This window comes from Dicentrarchus labrax, unplaced genomic scaffold (genome assembly GCF_905237075.1).
Source record: "Dicentrarchus labrax unplaced genomic scaffold, dlabrax2021, whole genome shotgun sequence".
NCBI classification, from domain to species: Eukaryota; Metazoa; Chordata; class Actinopteri; family Moronidae; genus Dicentrarchus; species Dicentrarchus labrax.
In genome coordinates, this window is record NW_026136722.1 from 14,705,209 (window position 1) to 14,725,007 (window position 19,799).

General features: G+C 41.8%; 2 protein-coding genes across 10 annotated transcripts in view; one reads left to right on the forward strand and one right to left on the reverse strand.

The window, feature by feature from the left end:
- mybpc2a (myosin binding protein Ca) overlaps positions 1 to 11,546 on the forward strand; it is a 38,573-nt gene extending 27,027 nt beyond the window's left edge. For all 5 annotated transcript variants that reach the window (XM_051388702.1, XM_051388703.1, XM_051388704.1 and 2 more), the window contains 11 exons: positions 26 to 130; positions 299 to 487; positions 627 to 761; positions 1,820 to 1,987; positions 2,293 to 2,381; positions 3,434 to 3,629; positions 4,744 to 4,883; positions 5,735 to 5,894; positions 7,217 to 7,353; positions 10,655 to 10,841; positions 11,159 to 11,546. In XM_051388702.1, the coding sequence (XP_051244662.1) occupies positions 26 to 130; positions 299 to 487; positions 627 to 761; positions 1,820 to 1,987; positions 2,293 to 2,381; positions 3,434 to 3,629; positions 4,744 to 4,883; positions 5,735 to 5,894; positions 7,217 to 7,353; positions 10,655 to 10,841; positions 11,159 to 11,193 (1,541 nt within the window). In that variant the 3' untranslated portion in view covers positions 11,194 to 11,546. The remainder of the gene's footprint in view (positions 1 to 25; positions 131 to 298; positions 488 to 626; positions 762 to 1,819; positions 1,988 to 2,292; positions 2,382 to 3,433; positions 3,630 to 4,743; positions 4,884 to 5,734; positions 5,895 to 7,216; positions 7,354 to 10,654; positions 10,842 to 11,158) is intronic.
- The window catches only part of lrrc4ba (leucine rich repeat containing 4Ba), an 89,259-nt gene that overhangs the window by 21,247 nt on the left and 48,213 nt on the right, over positions 1 to 19,799 (reverse strand). For 2 of the 5 annotated variants that reach the window (XR_007882051.1, XR_007882052.1), the window contains exons 4-5: positions 18,146 to 18,210; positions 17,634 to 17,701 (exon numbers count right to left, since the gene is read on the reverse strand). The exons of 2 other annotated variants lie outside the window; for them this stretch is intronic. The gene's annotated coding sequence lies outside the window, so the exon portion shown is untranslated. The remainder of the gene's footprint in view (positions 1 to 17,633; positions 17,702 to 18,145; positions 18,211 to 19,799) is intronic. One more of the 5 variants, XR_007882054.1, reaches the window with a different exon arrangement.

Below are 19,799 nucleotides of genomic sequence, written 5' to 3' on the forward strand. Positions count from 1 at the left end.
TTCCAACTGTAACCTGCCTCTCCAGATGTGCCAAACCCTCCTGAGAATGTCAAATGCACATCAGTTGGCGAGGACTCTGCCATGATCACATGGGACCCTCCGGCATTTGACGGCGGAGTTCCCGTTAAAGGTACCCCTGCCTGAAACACACAGCATCTAATTTTCACATCTGATGTCTCCCTCCCCGGAGAAAACAGCAGTTTAGAATCCACTCTGTTTATTAGATTGCAATGTTTTTTAACTGTTTTCCCAAGCCATTTTTAATGACTTCACCGTATGCTGATATCCCTTCCTCCAGGGTACCTGATGGAGAGGAAGAAAGTTGGCTCGTCCAGATGGACCAAGCTCAACTTTGATGTTTATGAGTCCACCACATATGAGGCTAAGAAGATGATTGAAGGTGTACTTTATGAGATGAGAGTGTTTGCAGTCAACGGCATTGGCATCTCTCAGCCCAGTACAAACTCAAAGCCCTTCATGCCCATTGGTGCGTTGCCATTTATCATTAGCAGAATGGTTAATTAACAGAGGCTTTTCACACAATGCTCATTTTGAGGCAGCTTAACCTACCTCCCATTCCATTTACACTGGGTATTAACGTATTAATTAGCTCCTGTCTCTCTCAGCCCCCACCAGCGAGCCCACTCGTCTCATGGTGGATGATGTGACAGACACTACCTGTGCACTCAAGTGGCGTCCTCCAGAGAAAATCGGAGCAGGCGGCATCGACGGTTACATCATTGAGTACTGCAAAGAAGGAAGTAAGTATGTGCAAAATATTTAGCACTTACTACTAAGGCATTATAGAGAGTTAATATGTACTAAAATGTCATTATTAAAAGTTAAATAAAGTGATTGTTAATGTTCTATAAGGATAACGTTTGGGTTATAAAGGACAACTTTTGGGTTTCAAATCCATTTGATTCATGTTCATCCTCCACCAGCATAACTTCCTTATATAAAAGCTAATTCTGCTAATGGAGGATACACAAGCCAAAGAAATTTTTATAAACCTAGCAATCCATAAGTAATTCTTGCAAACGACTTTGACTGTTTGACCCCTCCTCCGAACAGCAACTGTTCAATATTAGCAACCATACTTGCATAACATGGCATGTCAGGTGTGTCAAGACTTGGAGATTTCCACATGTCGGAGAAGTGTTCATGGACTGCTAGTATGAGTGATACTTAAATATGCATTTAAAGGATTTGCAGGGTGGAGGTTTTTTTAGCCTCTCCAAAACCAAAAACACAAGAGCAAAAGTGTAAGGAACAGATTAAACAGTGTGTTTATCTACTAATGTAAGCTGCAATCTAACTACAATAGCAACAAATTACTGATGGCCACAGAGCAAATCATTAGTTAACTATATTAGTTTGTAGGGTTACTGTGACGACTACATATCTACTGTGTATTTCTCTTAGCAAGAGCCTCAGTAGGGTATGTAGTTGTCGGAATCTTTTTTAAAACAGGACTGAAATTCAAAAGTCTGTTTTCAGGGAACTAAAATTTGCTTAATTAATTAGCTAGCTACAGCTGATAAAATCTACAAGCGAGAATTGTTCAAAAATTGCTCTGAATTTCATGTGTGAAATCTGCCGCTCTTATTGTCAACAGCACAATATGCTGTACAAGAATGGAAAGCTTCACAGGCGTAGCAAAAGTAACTAATGGGAATGGGGTTTAGCAAGAGATCAATAAGCGAACAGTACTCACACCCGCTCCTTAACATTATCTCAAGATCTTTGGATTGCTTCTAGTTTTCCGACGTGTTCCTCCATTACTCCTTCTCTTCTTCTGTTCCGACTCATCCCTCAGGTGACAACTGGGTGCAAGCTAATGAGGAACCAGTGGGAAAGAACCAGTACAGGGTGAAGGGTCTCCCAGTGGGGGAGAAGATGCTGTTCAGAGTGGTGGCAGTCAACATCGCTGGCCGCAGCCCCCCCGCCACTCTCTCCCAGGCCGTCACTATCAGAGAGATCATGGGTCAGAGATACGTTTTAAGTTTGCGACCTGTTAGATATTACAGAAATTCACCTTTTCGGAAGCTTAAGCTCTAACAGAAACCCAGCCTTAGTACTCAATACTGCTTGGTGAAAAAAACAACAACATCTAATTATCAAGCTTGCCATTAGGTCTTTGCTGTTATAAAATCACTGTATATATCTCAATAATATATATCTCTGCTACATACACACACGTATGTGAATGTATAACATAAAAGCTGTACATGTTGTACATTTTGCATATCTACACTCCCCCTCACCACCTCTCATGTGTCCACCACACAGAGAATCCAAAGATCCGCCTGCCTCGCCATCTGAGAACCAAACTCATCTCACTAGTGGGCGAAAAGGTGAACTTGGTTATCCCCTTCCAGGTAAGTCTGAGTCTGGCCAAGCTCTGGCTTTTCTTGTTTTAGTTTAGAATATAAAACTTGATTTGCAATAGCAGAGTGAACAATATAAGATGCTTAGAGACTACTAGGCTACGTCCACATTGACCTTGTACCAGATGTCTATTTCATTGACTCTGAAACATTTCATAAACTAACTCTTAAGTTTGGCTTATTTGAAGAGTTGAGAAAAAGGCAGTAGAGTTTGAATAGCAGCCTAAAAAGCCTCTCCATGATCCACATAAAATGGGTCACTGCAGGGGGGGGTGCTGGTTTCGAGTGAACCCTGAAGTGGTTTATTTGAAGTAAAAACTCAACTGGACCAAAAAGACACTCAAAAGATATCATGATGACAGTGGACAGCCTGTTTTAAGCTGCCCGAGTCTGAATAGTTGTACTTTGCTTGTGTGTTTTGGTAAGTAGATATAACCAAATACATTCTTAGAACTTTCCCGTGGCTGAAGTCTGTTAGGACATCTTGTCTTCTTCTGAAATTAGATCTGTAAACTTTCAGTCACAGAGAGAGCAAGAGATGACAGGGCACAGGGGGCATTACAGCATTTGACAGCAACTTGCAAATTATGGTATAAAAAGAAACTAACGGTAAGTAGCAAAGAGGAAACCATTGTTAGAAATAATAAGAGATAAGAAAAAGTGAGCCATGGCTCTGCTTGTTTTTGAAGAAGCAGATGAAAAGCCTGTTCTGAGACAGAGGACGTGGCTACATGATGTTCTCCTGGGAGAAAAGAGCACCCATATCTCTGTCATTTTGTCCAAGAACTGGACAGAGTCTGTTCCAACGGCTGTTTTCATACTGTTATGTAACTACAACAGGATGCCCCAAAATATTTCACGGTCCAAACATGAAATAAATCTTCTGTCGCTTACGACCGCAAATGGCACACATGTTTCTAAAAGTGTTCTCCAAGGCTTGACAGTTAACACTGCGTCTTAATGCAAGTTATTCACAGGCTTTTTTCCTTTAAATATTTCTTACAGTACTTTATTTTGATTCCCTTCCATTACTCGCACTGCAGGGTAAGCCTCGCCCGGTTGTGACCTGGTTCAAAGATGGCATTCCCCTGGAGGACAAAACAGTGGGTACTCGCACCAGTGAAGTGGACACCATCCTCTTCATCCGCTCCACAGAGAGAGCCCACTCCGGAAAGTACACACTGTCCGTTCAGATTGAGAACATGTCGGACAGCGCTGACATTCACATTCAGGTTGTAGGTCAGTCCCGTCATGGCACCAACACCTCTCAGCTTCACCTAGAGAGACTCCTGTTGCATGTTGTCTCATTAAGATTAGAGCGCAGTGCATGGCTCATACTTCACGAGGTACATGGTTAATAACCTGTTTGGATTGGGATGATGGCTTGAGCCCAAATCTGTGACATGTCAAGAGTTTTTTTTCTCAAATTTGACGATAATTCCTAATTTCATACTCCTAGGGATCTGTGACTCAAAGTAGCAAATCATCAAAGCGCTGATTCCTCTCTCTCGCATAATCCTGGCTCCTGTACTGCCACTGGGGCCGCCAGCTCATTCCTCAGCTTATGGCTCGTCTCCGTGGGTCAGAGTGCTAGGTGGATTATTTGGCGGGGCTCTGCTGGGATTATTTGCGTGTAGACTGGGATTAGGTTTGGATTTTCGGGGCTACTCTGTCACTTCCTCTGCTGAGAAGGTTGAACTAATGAGAGGCTGCAGCTCCTCTGATCAGCCCTCCCTCAGCTGATCTGTCACTGCACTGTTTCAGCAGGATACAGTACAGGAAGGATTAACGGGCAGAAACTGTAGCGCTGCTCACTGTTTGTACTGTACTCCACAGAGGAGAGCACGCAGAGCAAGATTAATGACAAATACATTACTATGTTGTACAGTATTTCTGTACTGCGCCGTGTATAGTGCAGGCCACACAGAAAGATCGATGATAAACACACTGCATTCTTCTGCTCTGTAATCCAGGCAGGCAAAGCATACTATTTCTCAGTTTGTCAGTTCTATGCCAGAACGTTTTTTCTAGTAATGTATGCAGCTATCACCGCCTTTCCTTGAACCTTTGTCTTTTTGCTCTGCTAATCTGTCAATCTTTGCCAAATCTCTACTGCTGCGAGTGTTGATTTCTTTCTCTCCATGGGACTTTCCTGCTCCAGATCTGTTTATCAATCTACTTCTCGATTTCTCTCTTTACCTCTATAAGCTTGCCTACCCAGGCAGGGAAGAGAGAGTTAGTTATCACTTTGTCCTAACTCTTGAGCTATATATTCCAGCTCATAATTATCTTGTTTATAGTTTTACACAAATCCCTCGAACCCTATCTCTGTCTCCTCTCACAAACCCAACAGAAAAGCCCGGTCCTCCCATTGCTGTGCATGTTACAGAGGTCTGGGGTTTCAACGCTGCACTGGAGTGGAAGCCGCCCAAAGACGATGGCAACTGTGACATTATTGGCTACACTATTGAGAAGGCTGACATGAAGACCAAGGTACGCATGGTGTGAGAAAAGTGCATTGCAGTGGCAGCCATATTGGAGGTCTGCAGCTCCTGAGCAGCAATGGTGTCAGTAAATCAATTTTAGGTCAAGATCTGCTTGTTAAGTTTAATATGGTCTTATCAACACAACAGACTTGAGCACAAGAAGCTAACATCACCTGTGGTTAATAGTGTCATCAATATATTGGCACCGACCGATTACAAGGTCACTTTTTCAAAAAATCTAGTTGGAATGAATTTGAAATAACACATAATTGGTTCGAATGACCCAGTTCATATAGCCTGATCCTGAACACTTCCCACAACTCTTAGCAGAATTAATTTTATGGACAAGTTAACTATACTGTAAGAAAGTTCCATTTTACATTTAAGTCAGCAGTTTTTCCATCTTTGGTGTCAAATCCAAAATGCTTCCTCCCATTACTCTTCAGTTGTCGTGGTTTTTGCTAACAATGTCAAAAACAGATTTGTTCAAATAAGTTAAAGTTGCAATCTGTAACATAGCATAGTCACAAAGTAGAAAGTTAAACAAAACTTGTTAACAGGAGCCACTGACATCATTGCTGTTTTCCAACATCCTTAATTGTCCAGTGGACCCTCGTGATAGTTCTAGGCATGGTTGCTGGGAGATTTGTCACGTAACGGCAAAGCCTCACTATACCTTCACGGTCATTATATTGTATGAATCGACAGGAAGTTAGACTAGAGGAACATGGATGCAGGGATTGGAGATTCTTCAGCTTATATAGATCTCAACCTTGGCTATAAGCCTCTTTGACCCTCTGCTTCTCCTCTTTCTCTCTCTCTCTCTCTCTGTCTCTCTATCTGTCTCTCTCACATCAGGAGTGGTTCATGGTTTATGAGCACAACCGCAGGCCCAGCTGCACTGTGTCTGACCTGGTCATGGGGAACGAGTATTCCTTTCGAGTGTTCAGCGAAAACATCTGTGGCCTCAGCGATGAGCCTGGCATCAGCAAGAACACCGCCATCATTACCAAAACAGGTAATGAAATCCCTGCAGAGCGGCGCACACTGTAACATGATAGTATTGCTTTTGACGCCAAGACACATCTAATGCACACTGAGCTGAAGGCTACACTGTATTAAGTGAAAATAAAAAGTGAGTATGTAACGGGCACAATACAGAAAACAAGAAGGTATTCAAATTGACACAGATATTATACATGCAAATATTAGTAATATCTAAACTGTAATATGATCTTCTACTGTAGAACATTGTAATAACATTAGAACTACTTGGGATTATTTGTTTGGTTGTCAATAATTACTTGAACACTATTTTAAGGAAAATTAATTCACGCTGATTATGCTAAACAGAAATAATATTTGACAAAGTGTTAAATAACATTTAATACTGGCCTCGGATTATGAAAGCAACTAGGCTGGGAAATTAACACCTGCCAACAGCCAAATGCTGCTATGCTGTGTTGTTGCATTTTCTTACTCTACCAGAAAATTTGGCAGCCAACCAGCCAATCTCTTTTGTGTTCCAGGCAGTAGTAAAAATATAAAATTGTGAGGATTGTTGATCATAGTACCCATCCACCATCATGGAGAAACAAAAGTCATTTTTCTGTCTGACTTTTTTTTTTTAGCAGGATGTGCTATGGATATTAAAGGCAAAACAACCCCAAAGAAACAGTTTGTTACTACTTAAGCATCTCAGTTAATGTTTCACACATTGCTTGAACAGATTTGACCTTAAAAGTGTGACAGAAAGGAGACAAGCTGTTTGGTAGGGGTTAAATTGAGACATGTCCATCACAAATCTTTTCTCGAGAACACAATGATTTATTCACTAAATGTTTTTCTCTATTTGACATCATCTGGATGGTGTCTGAGTCTGTTTTATGTTTTCTTATACTGTATATTATCTATTCATCAATGATGTGACTGGTGTATAAAGATAGCAAGTATACAACACAGTATAATCATCACTGTTTTCTTAGATATACTAATACATAATTTACAAGATAAATATAAATTGATATAAATACAGAACAATATAATCACCAACATCTTTTCAGAATATTCACTAGTAAATACAATAATTTAAATACCAGGAAACAAATTGTGTTCTTACAACCTTGCATAGCTCATAAGAAAACAAGAAACTGCTTCAGAAGCTACCGCAATGAAGCCAAGATTACGAAAAACGTATGGTGAATAAAGCGTATTGTGCTGGAGAAGAGTTGTGCGACGTGTTTTCCTTTGATTTACTTGAAGCTCACATTAGTCTGCACCTTGCTGTTTGTGTCTTCTCAAAGTAAGAAACAAACTGAGACATGTTACACTTCTCTCCAGGTTTGGCCTATAAACCTCCACCTTTCAAAGAGAAGGACATTAGCAGTTCCCCCAAGTTCACAGCACCCCTAGTGGACAGAAGTGTGGTTGCAGGTTACGCCACCGCCATCAGCTGTGCTGTCCGCGGTCACCCCAAGGTATTTACATATTTACTTATTTTAGTGTCAGTGAAAATATTTCTTAATTAAATAGCTTGAAGATCAGGAGTTCTGGAGTAGGACCACACCTCAAACACCTTTCCTGTCATATGTCTGGAAATGCCTCCCTGCCCTCCCTGCAACCTCAGAACATCCAATTCGCTCTCAGCTTCGTTTCTGCAACAAATTTTAGCTCCAAAATTAGGACCGAAATGTCTCAAAACTTTAGCTCACATTCTTTAGCGGACAGTCTCCCAGAGGAACTGCTATCCCCCAGGTCTCTTCAGCCGGACTCCAGGAAAATCCTGGCTACAGGCTTCACCTCGTTCAGCTCCGAGGAACAACCTCAGAAGACACACTTCAGGAAGAACTGCCACCCATAAAGGAGAATCGTACATCTCCTATTTCCTCCTCAGCTCCCCCATTAGTTCTGAGTACATCATAGGCTGCATTCAGAGCCGTTACCCTATTTAGTTATTCCCATTGTTTTGGCAGCCTCATACCGTTTCCATTACCAGCGCTGGGTTGCCAATTACTCATTCGGCTATTCTCCCCTCACTTCAGAAACTTCCTGCTGTTTCTGTTATGGACACCAGGTTGCCAGTTATACATCTGGCTGATCTCCTCATTCGAGCAGACCCCGGCTTTTACCATTACTGCCACCAGGTTGCCAGTCACTAATTTGGCTAATCTAACCTCGCTTCAGTAGCTTCCTGCTGTTTCCGTTACATCATCAGTTTGCCGGTTACTCATTTAGCTAGTCTCTTCTCACTTCAGTAACCTTACACTGGCACCATGTTGCCAGTTACACATTTGGCTGTTCTCCTCATTTCTGCCGCCTTGGCCTCATTCCATTATTTCCCACAGCTATTCTCCTCCCACTCCAGTAACTTAAAGATTATTTTTTGGGGTTTTATTGCCTTTAATTGAGAGTGCCAGCTGAAGAGTGACAGGAAAGTGGGGGGAGAGAGAGAGGGATGGATGACATGCAGCACAGGGCCACAGGTTGGGATTGAAACCCAGGGTCTCAGCCTTTGTACATAGGGGCACACACTCTACCAGGTGAGCTACCAAGGCACTCCACCCTCTCCAGTTACACAATCAGATATTTTTTGCCTCACTTCAGTAACCTTGTACTTTTACTCGCAATGGGTTGCCAGTTACCGTTTCGGCTAATCTTACAGCACTTCAGTAGTTTCCTGCTGTTTCGTTTAATGGCACCGGGTTGCCAGTTACTCATTCAGCTATTTTGCCTTATCTCACCTCCCATTTCTGTTACCAGCACTGGGATGCCAGGTTCCTAATATCCCGTAGCTGCCCATACCTCCCTCCAACCTGCCAGTCAGTCTTAGAGCCCCAGAGTGCCAGATTCAGCCTACACAGCCGGTTTTGGCAGTTTCTAAAGTACAAAATGATTCTCTAACAATTGACCTACCAACATCACACAGTATCCTCAAAACACCTTCAGCCCCAATGTCATCACTGCCCCCTTCCCACATGAGAGAATTAATGGCCAAAGATCAATTCTCATTAATTCCAACGACCTTGCCATCATCAAGCAACTGTGTGCAGTAATGTTCTTCCTGTGCCAAACATACATACACAGGTACATATGTCTTACTTACCTGGTCATTATATCATAATTGCTGACTCCCTTTCTTGCATCTCTAGTTAGCTCCTTCTCTGCTGCACGAACAGTCTTAGAGACAAGATACTTTTCTCACCGTCTCATCTGCATACCAGAATCAATGTTTCTGCTTGCTTCCTTGGTCCCCTGTGGCATTCTGAGTTTACCCTGCATTTTAGACTTTTACCTTATTTTGGAAGATTGCCTTGCTTTTTGCTAAACAGACAAATCAACCAGATCAGCAATGTACTTCCAGGTTTTATTTCAAACTAAGTCCTTACAAGCTTACGGCACATTACATATCTAAAATTCTGAAGGCGCCTCCCCAGTTTACCCACTGATCGGGACAGAGTCCAGCCACATGAACACAGATTGTGGTTACTCTCTTATCTCGGCAAGTTATCACCATGTCCGGAGTCTCTCCAAAATAATTCTCACTCTCACTCGTTCCTTATCAAATCTGCCAGGTCAACTGCCAGCCAAGTCCCAGATCACCTAATTAAAATCACAGCCTGCCAGCCCTCCCAAGCTCTGACGTTCAAGACCTGTGCAATGGTCAGTTGTCTCTGTAACCTCAAGAAGGATTTTGGGGGTCTGCTGAACAAGGAATCAAGGGTAGATCTTTCCCCGAAGCCTTCCTCACACCGCAGCAACATCCGCCACTCACTACTCATACATTTCATATCCAGTAAACAATTTATTTGCTGGTGGGGTCCTTGCTCATGAATCGTTGGTTCAGCCTTTGAAGAAATCAATTTGAATTAATTTCACAGTGATCCTAATTATTTATTTGTCCTGTTAGTTATCAAGATATCTGAAAAAAAATAATTAACATATGTCGATGGGCCACGGAACAAGCTGTTAGTTAAGAACGTTTTAACAGCTCTCTAAACACTCTTAACACTGATACATTTTTACAATTTTGGCAGAGTTTTCCACTTTCACCTGCATAAAAAGAAAAAATTAATAAAAACGCATTAATATGTGTTGATTTTTTTCTCCTCCTCACTCTTTAATTGAGATCTTATTAAAATACAAATATATAAATTGTTAATCTGGAACATTACTATACACAATATTTGTAATAGTGCTTCCCTATTTGTAAATACTATCATGTAATCAATGGGTAAAATAATTCTATATTTCTATTCAAATATAAGTAATGAGTATGATAAGTATACTGCATATTTCTCAAGTCATTTAGCATAGAAACCTGTGGAGTATAGGAAATGTCCTACTACTACTGTATCTACTGTAAAACTATACATTACAGCTCTGTTGCACTACACATCCAGCATCCACTTTACCTGCATTTGGCCCGTGATAGCTTTGCTGCAAGGGTACGCCACAGATTTCATACTGTGTTTTTAGAGTGAGTGTACAAGTTTTGTGTCAAACAGTGAGTGTAGAACAGTCAGAGAGGATTTTGATGCCTTTGCAGCAGGAGTATATTTTTATGTCTGAAGCTAGAACAAGAGGTGGAGCAGAGAGATCTTTGAACACATTTTTTTTTTTTTATCCTTCCGAATCGGCAAAGATTTGTCAAGCCGAAATGTTGACCTAATTTCACCTCTCCCTCCTCCCTCTGCTCTTCTACCCTCCCAACATCCCTCGCTCTGTTTATACGCTCCCTCCTCCTTTCCTCTTTTTTCCTCCATCCCGCCAAATCTTTAGCCAAAGATCATTTGGATGAAGAACAACATGATCATCGGTGAAGACCCAAAGTATCTGATGCAGAACAAACAGGGCGTGTTGACTCTGAATATCCGCAAGCCAAGCCTGTTTGATGGGGGCAGATACTCCTGCAGGGCCATCAATGATCTCGGGCAAGACGAGGTACAGTGCAAGCTGGAGGTTCGAGGTAAGCTGCCTTAACTTCACGTCCCATAATGCCATACTTTCAAAGTAGTGAGCGAGATCATGGCCTGGGCCAGGGCAAGTCTCTCTGACAGCCTTCAATAAAGCTCAGCATGACAAATCTCCATCTCCTCAACCCTGACTGATCTCTCGTTGTGAAACTTCTGTTAAAATTCCAACCGCTTGTGCTAAAAATAAACCCTATTGTATTTGTCAGTTAAAGTTTCAGAGCCACAGATGACTCTTGAGTGCTGTAGTTTTTTTTAACAGAATGATCTACTGGCCTCTCATGCTGATTTAAATTTCTCTTTTTCTCCGCAGTTGTACAAGAGAAAGGAGAGGAGGCGAAGAAATGAGCGACAGCACGAAACAGCAGAGGATACAGTTGAACAGGAATAGTAATGGATTATGTATAACGGGGTAGTCATGAATAAATATGATTAGAATAGATCACTGGTGAGGCTCTAAAGCCAATCCCCCTGCCCCCCTTCCTCATATACACTTGCCTTTCACCGCTTCTATGACGAATGCCACATCAGTAATATACCATAAATTCTTACAGCAAGCTGCCACCTTGTCACATCCTGACTGAGAGAAGCCACAGAGTAGTGTAGTAGCACTGCCCCGCTGTGACCACACACAGATGGATCCCTCTTATCTGTGAAGTGGACCTGTCACTGAACACACTTATAAAACAGCCTTTCATCCATTACGGCTCCCTGTGTTGTCTGTTTTGTGTCGGGGACGTTTTTATAGGTTGGGATGAATTTATGATTGTAATGCAGCTGTAGCACTGACCGACCGGCTGCACACCTCTGCTTCCTCACTGTGGTGTTAGGTGTGTGATGTGTGAGCAGGGGCCCACCAGCCCTGTGATGGTTGAATGGAGGGATCACTATTCAGCCAGGCATGGCCAACAGCATGGAGCCGACCAGGATTAAAGGGCTTCTTATACACAGATATGGACCTGCTGCATCATTTATGCACACACACACACGGAGGGTTCACATGTTGACTCACAGACACACTCTCCCTGTCTTTACCCATCCTCACATGCTGTCATACTACATTCCTCATGGCATGACCTATAGTGGTAGGCCTTTACAGATACATGACTTACACTCATGCACATGCAAACACAAACACACACTCCGAATCAGGGTCTCATTAGCATCACACACTAGAGACTAATTAATGCACCCATCAACACTGCCCTAATTAGCTCTCCCACGTCATTACTGAGCAAACGAATTACCGCTAATTTACACACCCGCAAAACAAACACAGCACCGTCTCTGCTGGGAGAGTCCGCCGCGGCTCGCCTCGCACACCAAATTAAAGCCTCACCGCTCTGCTTGCAACCCAGACCGGCGTCCCAAGTGACCCCGCCCTCCCGTACACACACCCGTACCTCGGCCATCTGACAGAGGAGGATTTGAGGAACTTGGAGGCAGATAGCAGAAGTTCAGATTGAACACATCAGATAGTTTGTGTGTGGAGTTGCCTGCTGCAGAATAAATACATCACCCTCCTCTGGAGATCTGAGGGTACTTTACTCCCCAGGCCTGTCCCACCACAGACTGCATTAGGTCCTGGTCTCCTGTCTCTCCAGCAGAGGGGGTAAGAGCACAGTGACAAAGACCACAACTGACCATCGTTAGGGTCCGTGGTGTAATCATGAGTGACAGGCTATTAAGAATTATTACCTTACCAATTCATCTCTGATTTAAGCGCCAAACCTGCCAGCCTAATCCCGACTCTCGCCTTGAAACATTCAGCTCCTCTAAGTACAATGGATTGCATTTCCTCCTTTACATTGCAGCATGTTGTTGAAGATGAGCTGAAATAGGGTGAGGGCATAAATGCCCAGATAAAGCAGGGAAAATCCTCCAGATACCTGAAAGTAGGCCACGATTGGTTGCACAGTAGACCTGCAGTGCAGCACAAAGCTTAAATTTTGAACCCTGTCGAGCAGTAAATTACTCTGAGTGTGTGTGTGTGTGTGTGTGTGTGTGTGTGTGTGTGTGTGTGTGTGTGTGTGTGTGTGTGTGTGTGTGTGTGGATTAGGTGTGGTGTTGATATAATCTTATTGTCAGTTAACCTGAGACACAGCGTGGTGTGTTACTCCGCTGATTGACACATGAAAGCAGCGCTGAAGATACACCGCATGCTACTTTGCATGGAAGTTTTGGGAAAAACAGATTCTTGAGAAAAACAGCATGTAACCTCGATACTCCACCTGAGCTTTACCCTCTGTTCCCTCTCTCAAAAGTGATGTTCAGTTGCTAAGCAATCATACTAATTGTATCTACTGGCATCATCCGCGAGCCTTATGAAACTTTCAAAACATGAGAAGGTGCAGGTTTACAATGCCACTGTCAGTGTTTGTGTGTGTGCCTCTTCCGTTCTCACACTGTTTCAGAAACCTTTAAGTAGTAAGCTAGAAAAAAACAAAATTTAGCATTTTGTTTCCCCCTCATTCCCTGTGACACACCTTAAGGCTCTTTAAGTTTGTGATGTCTGAATGAATAATTAATGAGGAAGCATGGCAGCCCAGGAGTAAACTACCAGCTTCTTCGTGCACACTGTATCTGCTCTGCTGTCTTTCCAATATTAGAACAGGCCTGCCTCAGACGAAGACGAGACAAAAGAGAGTGACAAGACAAGTCTTACCACCAGGCGGAAGGGAGGCAGAATCAGTAGGGTGCAAGCACTGTTATGTCTGTGTGTGCGGATGTGTGTGTTCAAGAAAAAAGACAGACAAGAGATACCAGAGAGACAGAAACAGACCTCCTGAAACAGTAGGACGGGGGGAACTATAATTATGCAAGTAATTATACATGAAATCACAGACTTGGAGTGAGAGAGGAAGAGATAGATAGAGAGAGAGAGAGAGAGAGAGAGAGAGGAAGAGCACTGGAGGGAAAGAGCCTTGCAGTGAGTCTCATCCATGTAATTACAGTAGAAGAACTAAATGAAACAGAGGGAGAACACACACATACCATATAGGACCATCCACCTGTTTTCTCTGCACCACACACAATGTTCATCCTGACCACCGTACTGTATGTTTCACCATACCCACATGGACGTTTTGTCTTCATCTTCTGTTGCTCTGTGTGTTTTTTTTTGGTTGCCATGGTATGCTCTATTGAATATCAGTGTGACTTATACCCTGTGTCATCGTGTTCATTGATTAAAGAGCCCAAACCCTCCCTGAGCTCACGACCCATATAATGAGCACAATGTATCTGGGGGGTGGAGGCGTTAAAGGAGAGAGCTGCCCTCACATTTTACAATAATGACAACTTCATGACTGCATGTGGCTGACAGAAACAGACAGCTTTGTCTACACTGAGGGTGGCTCGCTGTTGTTGAGTTGCTATGTGAAGAAAAATCTTCCAAAGTGAGGCATTTTGGCTGGGTCTCATTTTTTTATCATTTTATTTTTTACAAGGGGTTGGTTAGGTTTATAAGGATGGGAGTTTAGGTGGAAGTAGGAGATTCAGATTCAAAGCTCAAGTTCAAAATTAAGTATTGTTGTAAATCATTAATTCAGTATGTTGTATTTGTCTTTTTTGGAGTCTTGAGACAGACCTTTTGGTATATAACAAAAAACAAAAGCTGTTGTCGAATTAAACATGAAATGAGATGTAAACATTTTAAAAATAAAACAAAGCATGTTTGAATGAAAATCAAGTACTTTAAGTGTGAGCACAGTTGACAAATGTTTAGAAAGTAGGTTTGTTTCAGCCATTTTCAACTTGGACACTATTTCCCGTCATTTTTTTTTTAGTGTGTCATCCATTTCCCGCCACTTAACATGGTCCAGGTCATGGGGGAAGCAGACTAAGCAGTTTAGCCCAGATGTCCTTCTCCCTAGCCACGTCCTCCAACTCTTGGTGGTGTATCCCAAGGCATTCTGAGGCTGCATGGGACATATAATCCCCTCTGTGTGTCCTGGGTATTCTCCAGAAAAACCTTCACAGTGAGACATCCAGACAATCACAGTTGGCTTGTTTAAAAGAGCAGAGGTTCTCCAGAAATCTGAACTCCTCTTGATGTCAGACCCTCAAGGACAGCTGCTCATTGGCCACTTGTATCCATCAGTTCCATCTTCATTGTGACAGTCCAGAACAATGCCATCCCTACTGATCCCACATAAACTTCTTCTTGTTCTAATTGTCCATCTTACATACCCTCACCTATGAATGAAACCCTGAGACACTAGAACTACTTCACTTGCAGAAACTGGCTCCTTTTTTCTCCATTTTTTGGCAGATATAAAAAAAAAACGCTATATCCTTTAGACCATATCCATTAGATTAGTCCAGGGTGTAACATTTAGGAGGATCTATGTTTTCATTAGTGTATAATCACTTGAAAATAAAAAATGTTGCTTTTTTATTACCATACAATGAGAGGTTTTTCTCTACAGAGGGAGTTGACCTCTTCCATTGAGGCCCCAGTGTTGAATTGTAATGTATCTACAGTAGCCCAGAATGGACAAGAGTTTCGCAGCCACCGTAGTTTCTCCTACACACTTGGAAGACGAGTGGTATTCAGTGAGTTGCATTCTGCACACTGGACCTTTAAATGATAGGTTAAAAACTTAAAGACGGTCTTAAAACAATACTGAAAAGGTTACTGGTTACTGTAATTGTTCCTCCTGTTCATACTGGCCATATACAGATCCCTTAAGAAAGCAGTTGTGGGATACAAAGCCTATCGTCCTCTTTGTAAACAAAATTGTATTCCAAAGTTTAGCCAAAGATACTGTGAGGCTTCAGCAGTCTGAGTTAGTTAGATCAAGTTAGGATCTTCCAAAGTGTCAGTCTTTTTAGAACAAACTTCTCTCTTTTGTTAACATCCCTCCACTGCAGTTCAGCAAGAAAACACTATCTACAAAAACACAAAGAAGGCAGTAACGTTGGAAGATCCCTACTTTATTTGTCCAACTCATATATCTTCAGCTGAACTTCAGAATGCATATTTGAGGACTCACTTGTTACAGATCATCATCCAATGAAGCCAACAGATCTACAGTGTCAGCAAATAGCAGAGGTGCAACCCTGAGGTAACCAAACTGGACCCTGCATGAGAAATAGGACATATTGGTGACAAGTCACAACCGTGTACAACACCTACTGGTACATATCTGAATATTCTAATAGTCTCACCAGTTGATTTGAGATAGAGCTTCTTAATCCTCTCTGCTCTCCAGTACAGTCTTAACAGGCTGTTCTCAAATCCATGTCTTATCCAGTATATTGATTGCTCTCACTGTAATGAACATGTCTGCTGAATTAGAAATTCTGTTCAGAATTGATTAATATGATTTTAAAAGGTGGAGAAGACTGTTATAGAGTTAGGATTGGTTTAGAAATTAAAGTAAGTTTAACCCGTTGTAGTTTTAGGTTGCTATGTAGCGGTGTGAATATGGGTTTAGGGAATAAATATAGCCAGCAGAAGGTTCTGATAAGTAACGTGGGTGCACACACGCATGCATATGTGTGTAGGTGTTTAATGTGTTGGCACGCAAAATGAGCCACATATTGTGTATGTAAATCCATCTGCACAGTGTGAAAGGAATAACAGTCTGGCAAATCACGAAAACATATGCAAAACACTGACAAACTGCACTGATAAAGACAAAGAGTGGTCAGGACTGACACTTAAAAGGATGGTTGGCACACTGTATGAAACTACAGTCTAAAAATTACCACATAATTAACTCCTCAATGACAGCACAGTCTCAGCAAAAGGATATACTGAGCTTAAATAAAAAAAAAGAAAAAAGATGCTGACTAAATGTAATGAACAAAATCTAAAGACAAATATTTAATTCCCCTTACTCTTAAATTTGGAGAAAGCCAAAGAAAGCCTTCAGCCCAGAATCAGCTGCCAGCTAAGAATCTATAACAGTAACTACAGACAGTCATGATTGATCTGCATGGTCATGTAACAGACAAGGACTATGAGGCCATTTCAAATGGCAGATGCAGCCTTAGGTGCAAACACTGCTCCATCAAGATGTCTCCACACTGTATCCACAGACACAGCTAAACAAGGAGCAGCGTGAGATGTTGTAAATATACTGTGACCCAATCTGTAATCATATATCATAGCTGAGTCTTTTTGAGTTGTTTGCATTCCAATGCGGATTGAATTGAAGTCAGCAAAGGCTCAGAGCATGATGTGTAAGACATGCTGCACACCAGTGATTCCCAACCAGCATATTTCTGCAGTTGCCAGGGGGTACGTGGAAAGATTGAGGAGTAATCACTGCTACTAGATGTCGCACTAGAGCACAGAAACTCAGACCAATACATATGGTTGCTATGGCCCACCAGACTCCACTGATAAAACCAGTCATTTTACCTCACTGATAACTGAAAACACACTTCAAACTGGACAGAAACAAAACAAAACTCACCAAAACATTCTTTGTCAGTCTTTCCACAATATTTCCAACAGTCACCAACTCTGGTTTGGATGAAATAAATCCTTAATTCACAGAGGTAGATGAGAAAATATTTGCAAAATATAATCCTTGCGCCCATCAAAATACGTAGACTTAGAGTGCTTGTTTTTGCCACTGACATGCTCAGATTGTTATTCTGAAGTGTCTGACAACATTATGGAAAATATCCCTACAGAGATAGACTTTTTGTTTAACCAGAAACAGGCGTAATATTGCTATCACTCACCACCAGGCTCCACAAAAGTGGTAATTTTACCTCGCACATCAATATTGTCATTCATTCAAAGTGGATAAAAACAAAATAAAACTCACCAAGTCATTCTTTGTTAGTCTTTCCTCTGTTACAACTATCACCAACTTTGGTCTGGTCAAAATAAAACCTTAATTAACAGAGAAAGATAAGAAAAACCATTTAAATCTAGTGAATCCTCACTCACATTACATTAGTGGTATACTCACTGACATGCATTTGCTCCTGGACCGGAGAGGTAAACAGCACTTTAATTTAATAAATGTCCTAAACATTGTATATATGACTTTCAAAGTAATGGATATGGTGGAAAGTAATGAATAAAAAAGGCTGAAATAATTAGCTAAAAGATGGCCCAATGGTTGAAATGTCCAGCTCCTGCCATAGAAGTGATAGACGTATATTCACATGTGACCAGTATCACCAGGGGACCTCATGTGATTTAGAAATGACCCTCCACGCCTGTGTTTCATGTGGCACACTTGCACAGGATACGCACAAATGCTACTGGAATTTAGTGACATCTTCCCCCTGATAGAGCTCTACATAATGCTGGTTGAAAGATGTTTCTTACCGCATGCTGCCGTATGTGTCATCCATCTCATCATTCGACATTTTGGTCGTCTGATGGCAGAAGACCTGAGGCAGAAAAAAAGCATGAAGGAAAGACTACTACTAGAGGCCCACAGGTGATACTTGAAAATACTACTGAAAAAACTAACCGGTAACGATATAATGAATAATATTAAAGGTCCAGTGTGTAAAAGGATATATTGGCAGAAATGGAATATAATATTCATAGTTATTAGGGTGTAATCGCCTGAATACAAGAGTTGTTGTGTTTTCGTTACCTTAGAATGAGTTTTTAATCTACAGTGGGTCGTCTTCCATGGAGTCCGCCATGTTGAACCGCCATGTTTCTACAGTAGCCCAGAATGGATAAACCAAATACTGGCTGTAGATAAACCCTTTAGACACGTTCTCATTCCCAGATTGTCAAGCGGTTCTACACACCGGTCCTTTAAATAACATGCAGTTTAAAATCCATCCACATGAACACATTTGTGGTGTTGACTGAGGCGTACGTCAAACAAATAAGGTTGGTAACCACTGCTGTACACCGACTGCACTAAAAAAAGTAAGAAATAGTTTATATAGTTCAATAGTTCAACCTAGAAGGCCTGATTGCCTGTTGAAGGCCAGACAGTGCACACTGCAGGAGACAAAATATTTTTAATCTATTCTTTCCTAGAAAATTATAGAGAGCCTTGGACATTTTTGTTATGGGAAGAAAAATTCACGAACAGCAGCATTTTCTCAACATCACTGAACTTTTATCAGACGATTTTCCCTTCCCTCGTCCCTCTTAACTCAACATTCTCCTGCATGAGTGAAAGCTCCAAGCTCCCCCACCACACGCAGTCCAAGAAACCGCATGAAAAGCTTCACAGGGAGGACTGGAGCCGTTCTGAAGGCAGCAAAAGGTGGTCGTCCTACTTATTAGCTGCTTGATATTCACATATTGTTAGGGTGCTTCTTCCCCCCCCGAATGTGTTCATTTTGTTCTCTCTGCATGTGTTTGATCATAATGTCCTCACCTCTGCTGGCTCCTCATCATTAACTCCCAGGAATCCTGCAACCGGCGAAGTTTGTCTCCTCAGTCTGTCACAGACCGCATCAGTCTAAGTTACAGTCTCACCCCACACACACACACACGCACACACACACACACATACACTCACAAAACTCCCCAGAGAAGATGAAACTGGCAGTACTACTTACTAATCTCTGCATTTTGGGAGTTTTTCCCCCTCATAGGCCCCTCTGCAACAGAAAACCCTCGCTGTTGAATTAGATTTGCTTACTCGTCCTCACCCATCTTCAAAGGACTCAGATAACTGAATATACCTTTTATTCATTTCATGCCACTGTAATTGTTTTTTTCCCCCACTGAGCAAATCCTGAGCAGGTCTTTGGGGGAATAGACTTGTGTATATGGCTGTGCTTTCATCTGCATTATGTTTAGTAATAGTATTATTATTATAGGGTATTGTTTTTGTTTTGTTTTTTCTTACTATTTGTTATATTTTTCTGCTGTTACCATGGTTTTTGTTTTTCGGCTTCCTCTCTGATTTTGGGGACAGCCTTGCGCTCTAGGTGAGAGAGACTCATCTGCTTGAAAAAATGCCTTGAGGTCTTTTCATTAAAACAATTACAGTAATTTCACT